Here is a 13,642-nt window from a genome sequence, read left to right on the forward strand (position 1 = left end):
TGGAAAGTCATTTGCCTTTCTAGCTTTGGTGCTGTTCTTAGTGTAAAAGGTTAACAAATGGCGTACTTAAACTACGTAAAACTGCTGGATGTGATAACCTCCCTAAAAACTTGAGATCAAATGTTATACTTTGGGAAATACACTGCAGTGAAGGCCAGAAAATTCAGGAACATGCTTAAGTTTGGAAAGAAAACTAGAGCTAGCACCTACAGTAAAATATAGTTGCTCAGCAGTTGTTCCAGACTGTCCTAGTGCCTTCACTTACAGTGACTTCAGGGTCGTCATAAAACTGAGATTTTGGTCTTGATCTACTACTATACTACGATAGTCAGCTGTAAAGGACATTGAAGACAACGGCTGTACTCACTGACCTCTTGTTGGGTGTGGAGGAAAGGTCCACTGTTCAAATTGCCAACTACAACTACTGTACACCAAAAAGTCTGAAATGCTCAGCAATAGTCATCTGCATGATTCACTTGGCATCCAAACTAGTTGCGTAAAAATTTTTGGTAACAAAATCCCTCTGGAATTCTGTCTTTGTACCAATACTTTCCATGAGTAATACCCCATCCACTTCCTTCTGCAAATGTACACACACAAATGACATCACAATTACAAATTAGGGTTATTCCTAAAGGAAAATCACTTTTGAAGTTGATTCCACAACATTAGAAATACTGGAGTACACTCAACTACACCTGGACCAGACATAAGGAAAGTACATAATCTTTTATATGATTAACAGACAGTAACACCACGTACTCCAGCCACTGCAAACTTCAAATTGTCTCATATATGCACGCAGCCAACAACCTCAGAGTACATTTGTATATAGGACGCACAAAAAGAATGAATTGCATCTTCCCAGATTCTGCTGTATCACTTAGCAAGCTTGGTGCACATTTACAATCGGTCATTGCTTTCGGAAATGTTGTACGGGAAACAATTAAGAAAAACAAAGAATCCCTACTCCAAAAGTTTAATCTTCTTTAAATATCTGAAATAAAAATCAAGATCTCTTTTTTAAGGAAAGATAGGCATGTATTTCAGAATGCTATAATGATAATTATTTTTGATATGCTGTAGCATGTTCATATATCAAAACATACTTTGGAGTATGAATATTAGAAAAGTATCCATTCTTACCTTTCATTTTCCTCATGTAGCAGATGCCAACACAGAATGCATGACCTGAACATAAATAATGTTTCTTATTTTTCCTCTTCAACCTACCTCTTATATAATGAATAGTTATTGTATACTGTTAAAGTGATATATTGTAATTATTTAATTAACCTGTTTCACCCTCTGTAAAATGCAAAAGCTATAAATACAGAAGGAAATCAAATTGAGTTCTGCTGTAGGCAAGAAACCAGTCTCCAGTGGATAGCCTGCTGCTCAGATAAAATTTGTTAATTGCAGTCTTTATACTTTCACAGGAAAAACTAAGGGTACATATGCAGTATAGTTGTATTTAGTGATTTTCCATAGTTTGGTACTATAAAAATCATTCTGATCTTAAAAAATGAGACATAGCTTAATGCAATTAATTCAGGAAGAGAAGAATCTCTGTTGTAAATGAAACATTGCAGACAACTGAAACCCAGAAAAACAGTTTTAAAAATCACATTTTGTATGTGTCCCTATTTAACACTATTTCCATATACAGCCTCTAGCAAGGGCTGATTTTCACTCTAACTCATTTTACTCTTATCGTCTGTCACTTAAAAAATTACTGACAATAGGCTACAACACAGTCCTGATATTAATAAAAAACTCAGAAAATAACTTAGACTCATAAGAAGCAAAAATCTTGCTTTTTATGTCACTATTTTAAAGTGCTGCTAGTACCATTATCTAACAACTGAAGTATTGATGGCAACCAAATGTACTTGCCACAAACCAATTTTGTGATTATCAGAGAACTTAGATTTGCTTTAACAGGTACAAGCATCTTGAAATCGTTTTTATAGTTTCTTGTACTCTGTCACAAATATTTCCCTTTATAACTCTTGTATCTCACTGTAATAAGAACTTGAATTATGGATGCTAACTCATTAAATCTCCTGCATTATAATTTTTCAGCAGAAAAAACAAATAATGCACTTCCAAATGGCTACAGATACTGCAACATATATTTTCTTTTATTCTTAATTATATTTTCCACTTAGCAGCAAACTGTCTGACTTGATTTTCATGTATGACAATGACAAGTGATATCATGAAACGCTACTGCATCGTTATGTAGAAGAGAAGCATTAAAAAATATGCTATGTTCACTTCTATGCCTTTTCATTAAATAACATATTAACAGGGCTTGTTATACTGCAGGTCTAGAACCAGAATTTGATCCCTGGTAGACTTCATAAAGATAAATTTAGCAAACTTATGAACATTTGTATTTCATAGATTTCTGTGATACACATATATTGCAATATGATCACAATATTCTGCTTAAAAGTAATTAGAAGTTTTACTTGCAAAACAGTGTCACAAGTACAGTAACAAACACCTCTCACCTAGTCTGAAACAAGCACAGTTCAACAGAGACTTATTGTATTTTGCATAATTCCTTCAGTCTTGTTTCTTTCCAAATATACTTCCACTATTTTTCTTCCATATTTTGGGCCAGTAACAAGTAGCAATGTAAGTAATTCTTTACCTTAGTAATCATAACGCCTGTGTTCATTTGTGATTTATTGGCTTAACACAAGAGATTCACACTCCTCAGGAGAAAAACGTCCTGAAACTTTCACTGACTTTGTTTGTGATGATTACACTTCTGAGATACAATAGATGTTAAAAAGCAAGGCAAATATTTCAAGAGAGCATCTAAATCAAAGCTAATAAGCTAATATAAAGAGAAATAAAAGCAAATAACTGAATTCTAATAAATTACCAAATAGATATAAGAAGCTATATTAACATCACTAAAATTGAAAAATCAAAGAGTTAAGAAATGCCAGCATTCAGAATTGTCTATGCAACATTAATTTGTCCTCATTCTGCAAATATATTATAATTAAGTATTTAATTATAATTAACATCAAAGGTAACCACCAATTCCAAGAAGCCAATTTTTATTACACAGCTCTGCATGTTCCTAGTCCAGTTCACCCTGGTTCTAGGATGTCTGCAGTACTTCATATTTCTGCAGATATGACTCTTTGGTATGAAGTTGGAAACTGAGAAAATGAGCATCAGTATCAATTTATTACCACTATAAAAATATTCGGTATAAGTGACTTACCTGACATCACAGAGCAAGTCTATGGCATAGCGAAACATAATCCAATTCTCAAAGGCATCACTCAGTTACTCTAAGACTGTCTTTGCCTCTTCTTTCAGACCTCTGCCATATTGATTATGTATTTTCCTTTTTTTTTTTTTTAGCTAATGAATCAGAGATTCTGTCTGTTAAAGTCGTCCTTCTTCCTAAAACCCATGAATCATCCCTAGAGATACTCCTTGGGCTGAATGAGACCAAGAGTCTGTTATGTGGAGGAGGGGTGGAACAAGACAACAGGTGGACAAGGTGTGGAAAACGACAGAAGGGCGGGCTATCACATAGCTGTAGTTCACCATATAAAAAGAGAAAAGTTACATAAAGATTGTATAACCAACAAGTTCCTTTCCTTCATTATGAACACCTCGTAACTGTAAGATCCTTACATACAGCACATGCATGTATTTCCCCAAGATTTATGAAAGGGAATGAAGGAAAAAGAATGTCATCACATCAACACCCATACAGATACCCACCAGAAGGCTTACAGTCTTTAAATCCACCTTACACATTTTCATTTGAGCTCATCAGTTAAGGAGTAGTATAACAAATTACTATTCCCTAGAGGAGAGAGTAACCTCATACATACTTTATCATGAATCTCAGACATTTGCTAAAAGAAGATGCATTATGAAATTGAGATACATTGAGTCTCAGTTCCTGTAAAACAATTTGGGTACAGACATTTCTTATTTTTGTCTTAAAACCTGATGTTTTGTTACTGTAATAGTCCTGGCCCATCCACCAGTAGCTACTTTTATCTTTCTTTCCATTCCTCCAGTTTTTCAGCTCATGCTGCAACAGTTGTACTACTTAAGCCTTGACTTTCTTTTTCCACGCTTTATGACTTTTTTCCTGCTCTTGTCATTTTTGATTACCAGACTTTCTTTTCTTCGTCATCACCACACAGATTCCCTTTGTTACCTCTTTTCTAGTCTTGTCTCATGCTCCCCACCTTGTGGCTCCTTGGTCCAGTTTCTGTGCTCAAGGAATCTCGGCTCCTCTTTGAAGCTCTACTTCATTTTCAGCTTAGTCTTAAACTTCTAATTTCCCAGATGATCTTTTCCTGCTCCTGAACTCCTTGCCTGGATGATCAGACACTCCTTTCCTCCTGGGGTCACAACACATTTCCATTGCTTTGCTTTTCCACACCAACAACTTTTCTTCCCCCAGATTTCAACCGCAGTGCTACCCCAGACATTTATGTCCATTAAGCATTAGTCAGATTGTTACCCCGACTTTCCATCACACCTGTGTTTCTTCTAGAATGAGTTTCCCAAAAACATTTGTTTGAATATATTTTCCCTCCTTTTATTTTAGGCCAGGTAACATAATTTTGAGTCTGCCTAGTGTCAGTAGATTAAAAGACAACACAAATCTCTGAAACCAAGGACCTGAATCTGTTTCCCCCCCTTCTTAGGTACTGTGTTCTCTCAGACCACATCTGCTAGGCTCTAAACCAGAACGGGGCTGCTCCCTAAGAAAAAGGGAGTCAGGAACACAGGGATGCCCAGCCCATCAGGACAGAAGCCTCACCAACCACAGCCCAATCCAATAGCACTCAAGCAAGGGCAGACCCAGATGCCATAACAAAACCAAACCAAGACTCTAGATCATAAGGCATTATCAAAGTAATGAGACAGGTCAAAGATTACACCATAAAGTCAACCTGCAGGTCAGGGTCAGTGATCGCTAGGTAAGTCCATAAGATTAGGCATGCTAAGACCAAGCCATCGATTCAAATCAGATTCAAAGCATTCCATAACTACACAAACACATACCTCACTAACCAAGAGCTACACTCTTCTACCACAGCTCAATTTAAATAGAGCTTCTGGGCCCATGGGTGTGGGTGGAGACCCCAGGTGAGGCTGGTCAGGACCATTAAGGCTCATTAATGCTCTCAGCATCCTGACTAAATGTCAGGGCAAAAACTGGAGTACACAATTTATTGTATTCCATGTTTTCTTGTTAAAGAGAATTTTGGTGTGCATGCCATGACACAATCAATTACATCTTCAGTAAGGACAATTGTGGCATCAGACCTGTTTAGACACAAGCTAAGCAGAGTCTACTTTTTCTGCTCTTAATCATGGTATCTAACATTACACCATGTGACAAAATTGCACTCTCATTCTCATTGCCAGAATGGGCAAGAGTAACTGAGTCTGGCTGGACAGCTGTATTTCATCACTAGATCATCTAACTCCTTAGGAGAATGTTGAGTAGAGACAGAATGTATAGAAATATTAAATGCCATGATCCATTAAGTCAGTCATGCATTTTTTTTATTTCCCTGGGGCCTATGCATTGGGCTGATATTCACAGACAGCAAAAGAAATGCTCTTGGCAGAAAGGCCCTATCAAGTCTTAAAACCTTTTCGTAAAGCATGGATGTGCTAGAACAAGTATCTCTGGCGTCTTAAGTATGGGCAAAACAATGCATTTGCTCAAATCGTTGAGTCTTGCTTTGGATCAGCTAAAATAATTTGACTTGCATTTGAAAACATTTTCAATTAAGGATGTGCTAATGTGAAAACCTTAGTCTGAAAAAACCCGAATGTTGAACATAAATGTTTAGAGCCTCCTTTTAAATTACTAGACCATGTGAGAAAATAATTGTAAATGTACTGGTGTCAGTAAAGATGCTCTTAAGAAAGTAAAATGGTTGACATTATGTTCTACAGAATGAACAACTTCTTCAAAAAACTCAGTTCAAAACGTGAGTTTTTGAGCATTTCTGTGTTACCTCATCTGGGTGCAAGAGAGAGTTTTTTTAACACATCATATAATTGGTGAATAAGTAATAAAACACTAAGCAATTAAATATTACAAAGCACAAGAAATAAAAAATACTAGAGAATTGGACAAATATATATATATCAAATATGTTAGCTAGGATGCATCCTAAACTATACGTAGACATATTTGTCCAAGCATATTTTAAACACAATTAGTCTCTAATTAATTCTATGCAGTAATATGTATATAACAAACCGTAATGTACATTACATGTACATAAATTGTAAGTAAATAAAGGTGCAAGAGATGGTAAAGTTATATAACTCTATAATTTTGTGGTTTGTGGTAAATAACTTTAAAATGTCCTCAGGTAGTTGCTTCTTAGTCGATGGTTAGAAGATGTAGGAAAGCACACACTTTTGCTAATTATCAAACACTTAGGAAGAGGAGAACCTAACTAGAATCTATAGAGAATCACATTATGAGCACTATTTTTTCTGTGTCCTCATTCCACAAATTATATGGTTGAGAGGTCTGGTAACGAATAAAATAATTCTGCTTCCACTCATCATTGGTAATTCTCTTCTGCAACTATTTTCACGAACTCGAAGTGTACATACATTAGGTAGTTTTCAGTAAGAGAGATACCGGTTTGGTTTGACCTTGGTTCCCTTTGCATTGGCATTGCATTGACAGTGGTTTTTTATAGACATTTTTCTCTTCCAAAAGCCAGCGAAATATCTCACATTTATAATTGCTTTATAAATGGGACTTCATCCCACACATATTTTATATGTAGTAATTGCCACATGCAGTTCCTTTTACTTGGTTCATCTTACTAACACAGAACAAAATTTCACTGAATTCATAATATTGCGCTGGAACTGATACATACTGTATATTTACACACCAATATGTTTTATGGAAATGAACACATTTCTTCTTGGGAGCATATTTTCAAACTTCAATTGCTCTTTACTGAAGCCAATTTTTTTCAAACAAAAAAAATGCAATGTGTTTCATGTCTATATATTTTTATTCATGCCAATATATTGTCACAGTTGGATAGATTTAACTAAATTAGTAGTTACAGTATTTGTTCAAACCAATGCATTTTTGCTGGCATCTAGTCAGTAAACGTTACCCAATATTTATTTCTTTTTTAGGAATCGGCTTCAACTGAACCCCTATAATTTAAACCATCAGCAACTCACCTCCACCACACAGAATTTCTCACCCAAACCAAACAAAACCTCAACTCTCCTGTTCCAGCCGATGAAGTATGGTAAAGGGGTAATGTAAAAAGCCAACACACAGACTTCAGTCAAGGTACATCTGATCCTCTGGTTTCCACATAGGCCCATAATGGTGCGCTGGGCCGGTTAACTGCACTTTCTGTGATGGTGCATGTTGCCTTCTGGAGAGGGACCCGCTACCCTAGGGGAGCCGTGCTGCCACTTTCAGGTAGGAGGGGGCAAATATAAGAATTAAGGGCATGCTACTGCAGTGATGGCTGTTACCCAACCAGATTTTTCTTCAAGGCTAGGTGGCAGCTGCAGGGGGGGGGGTTGTATTGAGCTATGTAAGTAAGTCCCACTTTCCAAATTACTATTTTAAATGTGATCGTGTTTAGCAGTATTGCAGCTCGAGATAGAATCTGTCTCTAACTTCTGTCACTGCCAGCTTGCCTTCTCCATACCTTATTTCCCGTGGGTCTTTCTTGTTGTTGTTGGAACTCTGCAATCATATTTTGACTACTTCTTCACTACCCTCTAGATTATACAAAATTTACTTAAAAATATATATCATAGAACATAACACAGAACAAGTGTTTCTAGAGCTATGTTTCACAGCTTGTAATACTGGAAGGTTCTCCCTCCTTAAATTCTCTCTACATCTCTCACTGTTTGCTGGATTCAACAGAACCACAATGTTTTGTCAAATAAATAAGCCTTCCTCAGGTATCATATTCCCTCCCTAATGACTGACCACTGATGCTATCGAGAAGCAACACTACGGTCATGATTATCCCTTCAGATTTTGCTTGTCCTTCAAGGCAAACTCCAGAGGTAGACTGACCCTATACGACACAGACAGCTCCTTCTAGAGGAGCTTTTCAGGGAGATGCTCAAAGTCTTGTTGATCTGGAGGAAAAAGGTACGCAAGCAAATTAATAGAGCATGTAGTGGAACCAGGAGATGAAGTGGTTAGTGATCTGTCTATTGGGGCTGCACGCAGTTTCATTGACTATTCACCAACACCTGTGAAATCTATGCCGTCTAGAAAAGAACAAGTAGGAAATAACTGAGAGGCAACTACTAAGAAAGCTGGCTGCTCTGCTAGAGGAAAGGTTTGGCAGTTTTTGAGTGAACACAAACAAGAAAAAAATTGTGAGATAAGAGAATGCAATATGAGACCTATGCTGAAAGTGTAGGGGAAGCCAGACAACTTGCTATTTACCAATTCAGCCAGAGGGAAAACTAGTGGAATCTTTCTGAATCATGCTTGGAGATTAAATTATTTTGTTTTGTTTAGCATTAGGAGTATTTGCAAGTATCACTTTGATGGATATCAGGATAATGCAGAAGAACTTACTTCTGGTTCTGATAAAATGTTTACCGCCTGCATCTGGTTTTCAGCATTATCTCCTGTTGATGTTTTAGGGTATTACTTTTTACTCTGTTCTGAAGTGTATTTCCCGAGGAGTCCCTGTTGCCCTTTTTGACTGGAAGTAATGAGGCTTCTGGCCATTCTGTGCATGAGCTCCAGCTCCACAGACCAATTACAAAGTCCTGTCCCATTTATGTTAGGTTTAGATGCAAGCTGCTGCTGGATGTCATAAGACGTGATACAACATTTACATAAGCTGTCAAATTAACATAGCTGAATTAATCAGAAGAAGTATGACATCACATCTGGCAGTTCTAATGATTTTAATCATACATTTTTCAGATACATAGTTGGTCAAATAAACCAGGGCCTTCTGCTTGGGATGATTCTTTTCTTGTTTTGAAAAACAGACAGAAAAGTCACGTCAGCATACACAGCATAAAGATCTCTTTATGCATAAAGAACTCCTCTCCATTGCAGTGGTTTGTTGGTGGGGTTTGAAACCCAGGTTTAATATTCTAATGTTCAGTAAAGGCTTCTGCTGTGTAAGGAAGAGGAATAGTGCTAGCCACCCCCTACCCCCACCCCCCTCACCACCACCACCACTGTGAACCAGTTTCCTATCAACACGTTGCTAGCTCCTTTCAGAACTGATTGAGCCAGAAGAGAATGGTAAGAACCAGCATTTCTGGTTATGCTTCTGACATGAGGTGTGATGAAATGTCCACGTTATGGGTTTCTGGGAAGAAAATGTCAGCTGGTGTTAGTTCTAAACATGCAGACTAGCTCTTCCAAATGTACTAACATGGCAAAGACATGGAACTCCCATGATGTACAGAATGATGTACAGAATGGGTGCTTCATTCCTACACCTGCCAGGGGACCTCTTTTCACAGTTTCCAGTCGCTAAGCTGGGAAGGCACTTGTAGCTTTCCTGTAATGCTTCCTGGAACAAGACTACCATCAAAAGCATGTTTTGAAAAAAGTACAGAACTGCCAGTTATCATAGTTAATGCAAAAGCACTTCAGGATGGATTATAGTCCTGCTATAGTGAAGGGTTTAAATTACTTATTTTATCAGATTTTTTTATTCCATTCCCCAATCAAAAATAATTTGATTTATATTTGTTGACATTCTTAATGCTGCCCTAAAAATGATGACGAGTTCTTTTTTGTACTCTCTAAAATATTTTGAGAATCAATCCCCATTCATTGCTGCTTTATGTGCACTTAACCCTAAGAACAATTGTAAAAACTTTGGCTACTGTGTATTTTTTCAGTAGCAATTAAGAAAAAAAAAAAAAAAGTAAAGCAATTGTGTACTCATCCACCAGAGACAGACTTCAAATGCTTTTCTGTCCTAGGTGACATTCCACTGCAACATCCTTGATCATGTTCAAGTAACCTACTAAAGGCATGGAGATGTACGTGGTGTTCATCTGATTCGAAATCATACACATGACAAAACTTTAAAATGTATTTCTGCAATTTGATTCTGTACTGTGGACATCTTTTGGAGACAGGGTGAACTCAATATAAATCCTGATGCAGTCTCAATTGTTGCTAGACATAATCATCACTTGCTAATGAACAAAGTGGAAGATATGACTACAGAATACATAACTTCCCAGCTCCCACTCTAGTGCAAGCTCTTTAAGGTGAAGTTGACAACTGTTAGCGCTGCCTTAATGATCTGACACAACACACTCTTCAAAGAAATGAGCTTTTGAAGAGCTTCCCTCTCATATAGGTAAGGCTATTTCGTCGTTTAACTCAGTAAAGCTCTTTGGTGTTAAAGAATGGGACATCAAGGTGGAAATTCAGAGAGGTACTGTGCAAAATACACTGCATTGTGTTGGAGGGGAAACCTTAATAGAAAAAGGTTGGAACCAGAAGTGAAAGAACACCTGATTATAAGCATTTGGGTGCAGAGGAATCCTGCTCTCTGACATAAGGCAACACAATTCCCTCCATAGATTTTTATAGGCAGATTCAGCAAATTAAACATATGGTACACTGCTGTCATTAAGAGGTTTTGGCAAAAGGTGGACGATACTGTGCTAAACACCAAGTATGGAAACACGAAGAAGTAGCCTGCCATCTTGGTTTTCTTACATTCAATGTCTTATCTGTTAGGCCACAAGCAATTTAGGACTGCTAGCCAAGAGTTACTTACACTCCCAAAGAAAACCTTCAAATTAAAAACCTCCAAACTTTCTCAAGCCATTCAGAGTCCAGGCAATACTGCAAAAAACCCAGAAAGTTCTTTATTGCCATTATCTGTGTTCCTCACAACAGGAGCTGGTCTTACTGCTGCTGTGGCGAAGGCATCTCTACATGTTGAATTGTGAGGATACCGGAGACCCACATCTGCAGCTCTCAGGGAGACGGGAGGGCAAGCAGGGGAGAAGGGGCTTTACGCCTCCGTGGCGAGGACCGAAGCAAAGCGGCTGGGCCCTTCCCGCAGCCCCGGTCTCTGCCCGCAGCTGGCAGGCGCTTCCCCCCCGCTCCTCCCCGCGGCGCAGCGCAGGGCCGGGCCGGGGGCGGATTGCACCCCGGGCGCCGGCCCCGGCCCCCCCTCCGCCCCTGCACGTCACTGGCGCCTCCGAGGCAGCGGCGGGGACGCTGGATTCGCGCTGCCGTCCCCGTTCCGCGGCCGCGCCGTCGGTTCGGTGCGCCTCGCCTCACCGCGCGGCCCCGCCCGCCCGCGGGCTCCGGGCCCCGCTCCTGCCTGTGCCGCCGGGACGGGAGGCACCGGGCGGCGGCTAAAGCCGGTCCCGCCAGCCCGCGCTCCCTCCATCCCGCCCCGCCGCCCGGCCGGCCGCGGGAGGCGGCTGATCGGCGCGGCTCCGCGCATGGCTGCGCAGAGAGGCCGCCCAGCGCCGCGCCGCCCAGCGCCGGGGCTCTCCCGCCCCGCCCGCGCAGCGCTGTCAGGCGTCAACGGCCGCGCCGGCGCCCGGGGCGCTGAGGCGAGGGACACCTTGCCGCTGCTCCCCCGGGGCGGGGCGCGACCGGCCTACCGGCGGCCGGGCTCCCCGCCGCCCCGTGCCGCCGGTGCGGCAGCCGGGAGGGCCGCCCCCCGCCCCGCCAGCTGGCGCCCCTCTGCCCCGGAGCGCCGCCGCCTCTCCTCAGGTGCCCGCTGCCGCGGCCGCCCGGCCCCGCGCCTCGCCGCCGGCCGCCAATTCAGAACCGGCTCTGGACAGCGCCCCGCCGCCCGCCCCCGCCCCTCCCAAGTCGCTCACCGCCCATTGGCTGGAGCGGCGCCGCGGAGCCGAGTCTCCTCGCGATTGGCCCAAGCCGGCTGCCACTCAGCGGCGCGGGAGGTAGGGTCTGGCACCTCGCTCGCGGCGGAAGACTCGGAGAAACGCCCGTTTGTTTTGTAACCTGGCGTCTCGCGCCTCCTCTGCCGCCGCATCATTGGCGGTCCGGCCGCACCTGGGGAGTTTCTATTGGACAGCCGCTGGTGCCAGTCACACACCCACCTGAGGGGGCGGTGCGGGAGCCGATAGGCGGTGCCGAGCCGGTGGGGGTGTGGCCAAGGCGGTGGCAGGGGCGTGCCCACGCGGCACAGGGAGGGCCGGGGTGTGGCGGCAGGGGCGGGGCGAGGGGCGTGGATCCCGGCAGAAAGGGGCGGGGCGGGCGGCGTGGGCGGGGCGAGGCTGGGGGAGCCTCGCAAGCGGAGATTGCCCTTGTGTCTCGAGCCGGCAAGCGGCTGGGAGCGGAGCAGCCTCCCCGCGCGCCGCGGCGCCAGCGCAGCCCCCCGCTCCCTCCCCCCCCCCCCTTCCCCCTTGCCAGCGGGACGGGACGGGACGGGACCGGAGAGGCGAGTGGGCGGGCGAACGGACGGACACGCCGGCAGGGGCGAGGAGAGCCAGCGGGGGCACCCGGCACCGCTCCGCGGGGGGAACCTGAACCTGCCCAGCAGCGCCGGAGCCAGCGGAGTGAGCCGCTCCCCCCTCCTCGTCGTCCTCCTCCTCCTCCCTCCTCAATCCACCCCCGCGACCCTGGTCCTCCTCCTCCTCCTCCTCACCCCACTGGATACAGCGAGGGAGACACTGCGGCGGAGGCGGCGGCGGCGGCGGCGGCTCCTGCGGGGGGAAGGAAGCGCCCGGAGAGCGGAGCGGCGGGAGGCTGCGGATCTGCGTGCCTGGCGCCCACCCAGCCCGAGGGGAGCCCCCAGGATGCGGCTGAAGCCCGGCGCACTCCTGCGCTTCTACAGCCTCTGCGGGATCCTCGTACAAGGTACCGCCTCCTCCCCACCCCTGCCCCACGCGCGGGGAGGGAGGCAGGGACGCCGGGGGGGGAGCACCGCCGCGGCCGGGGGCATCCCAGCCCCCTCCGCCCCCCATCCCCGCCGCCCGCTCCTGACCCGCTCCCTCCCTCGCCTCTCTGCCGGCTCCCTCCTCCCCGCCGCCCTCTCCTCCCCGGGCGCCCCCAGCCTCCCGCTCGGGTAGCGCTATCCAGCGCTAAAGCACCGCACGGCTGTTAACCCTTGCTGCCCTTCCCCCGTCAGCCTCTTCCCGCCCTCGTCCGCCCTCCGCGCTTCTCCCCCCACCCCCGGCCCTCGCCACCCTCCCGTCCCCGCCGCCGCCAGTCGCTCGCCAGCCCCTGCAGCCACCCTTTCAACTCCCCGTCACCTCCCCGCTCGCCCGCCGCAAACGTGCCCCGGAAAGTGCGGGTGCCGCCGCAGCAGCAGCGTGAGCGCTGCAACAACATCCCGGGGAAAACGTGCGGGCTCCAGCCGTGCCTCCCCGGCGGGGGGGTCCGTGCCTCGCCGCCGCCGCGAATGCGTGTCTGTATGTGAGGTATAAAATATATACGTAGGGTAATCGGATGAGCCGGGGGCTCAGGAGCGGATGCCTTCACCATCCTGCTCCAGGCGGCTCATCCTGCAGCTAGTTCCCAGACTGGATGTATTCCTCTCTCCCTCCTCCCCACCGCCGCCCTCTCGCCCGCCGCACCGCCGCCGCCGCTCCCCCTAATTAACGTTTATCCGTCCAAGTC

At 44.8% G+C, this 13,642-nt stretch overlaps 1 protein-coding gene across 3 annotated transcripts in view; it reads left to right on the plus strand.

Moving 5' to 3' along the window:
• Nucleotides 1-12,305: 12,305 nt before the first annotated feature.
• Nucleotides 12,306-13,642, plus strand: part of CADM2 (cell adhesion molecule 2) — a 671,028-nt gene continuing 669,691 nt past the window's right edge. For all 3 annotated transcript variants that reach the window (XM_056329400.1, XM_056329402.1, XM_056329401.1), the window contains exon 1: nt 12,306-12,880. In XM_056329400.1, the coding sequence (XP_056185375.1) occupies nt 12,820-12,880 (61 nt within the window). In that variant the 5' untranslated portion in view covers nt 12,306-12,819. The remainder of the gene's footprint in view (nt 12,881-13,642) is intronic.

This window comes from Falco biarmicus, chromosome 2, assembly GCF_023638135.1.
Source record: "Falco biarmicus isolate bFalBia1 chromosome 2, bFalBia1.pri, whole genome shotgun sequence".
NCBI lineage: Eukaryota > Metazoa > Chordata > Aves > Falconiformes > Falconidae > Falco > Falco biarmicus.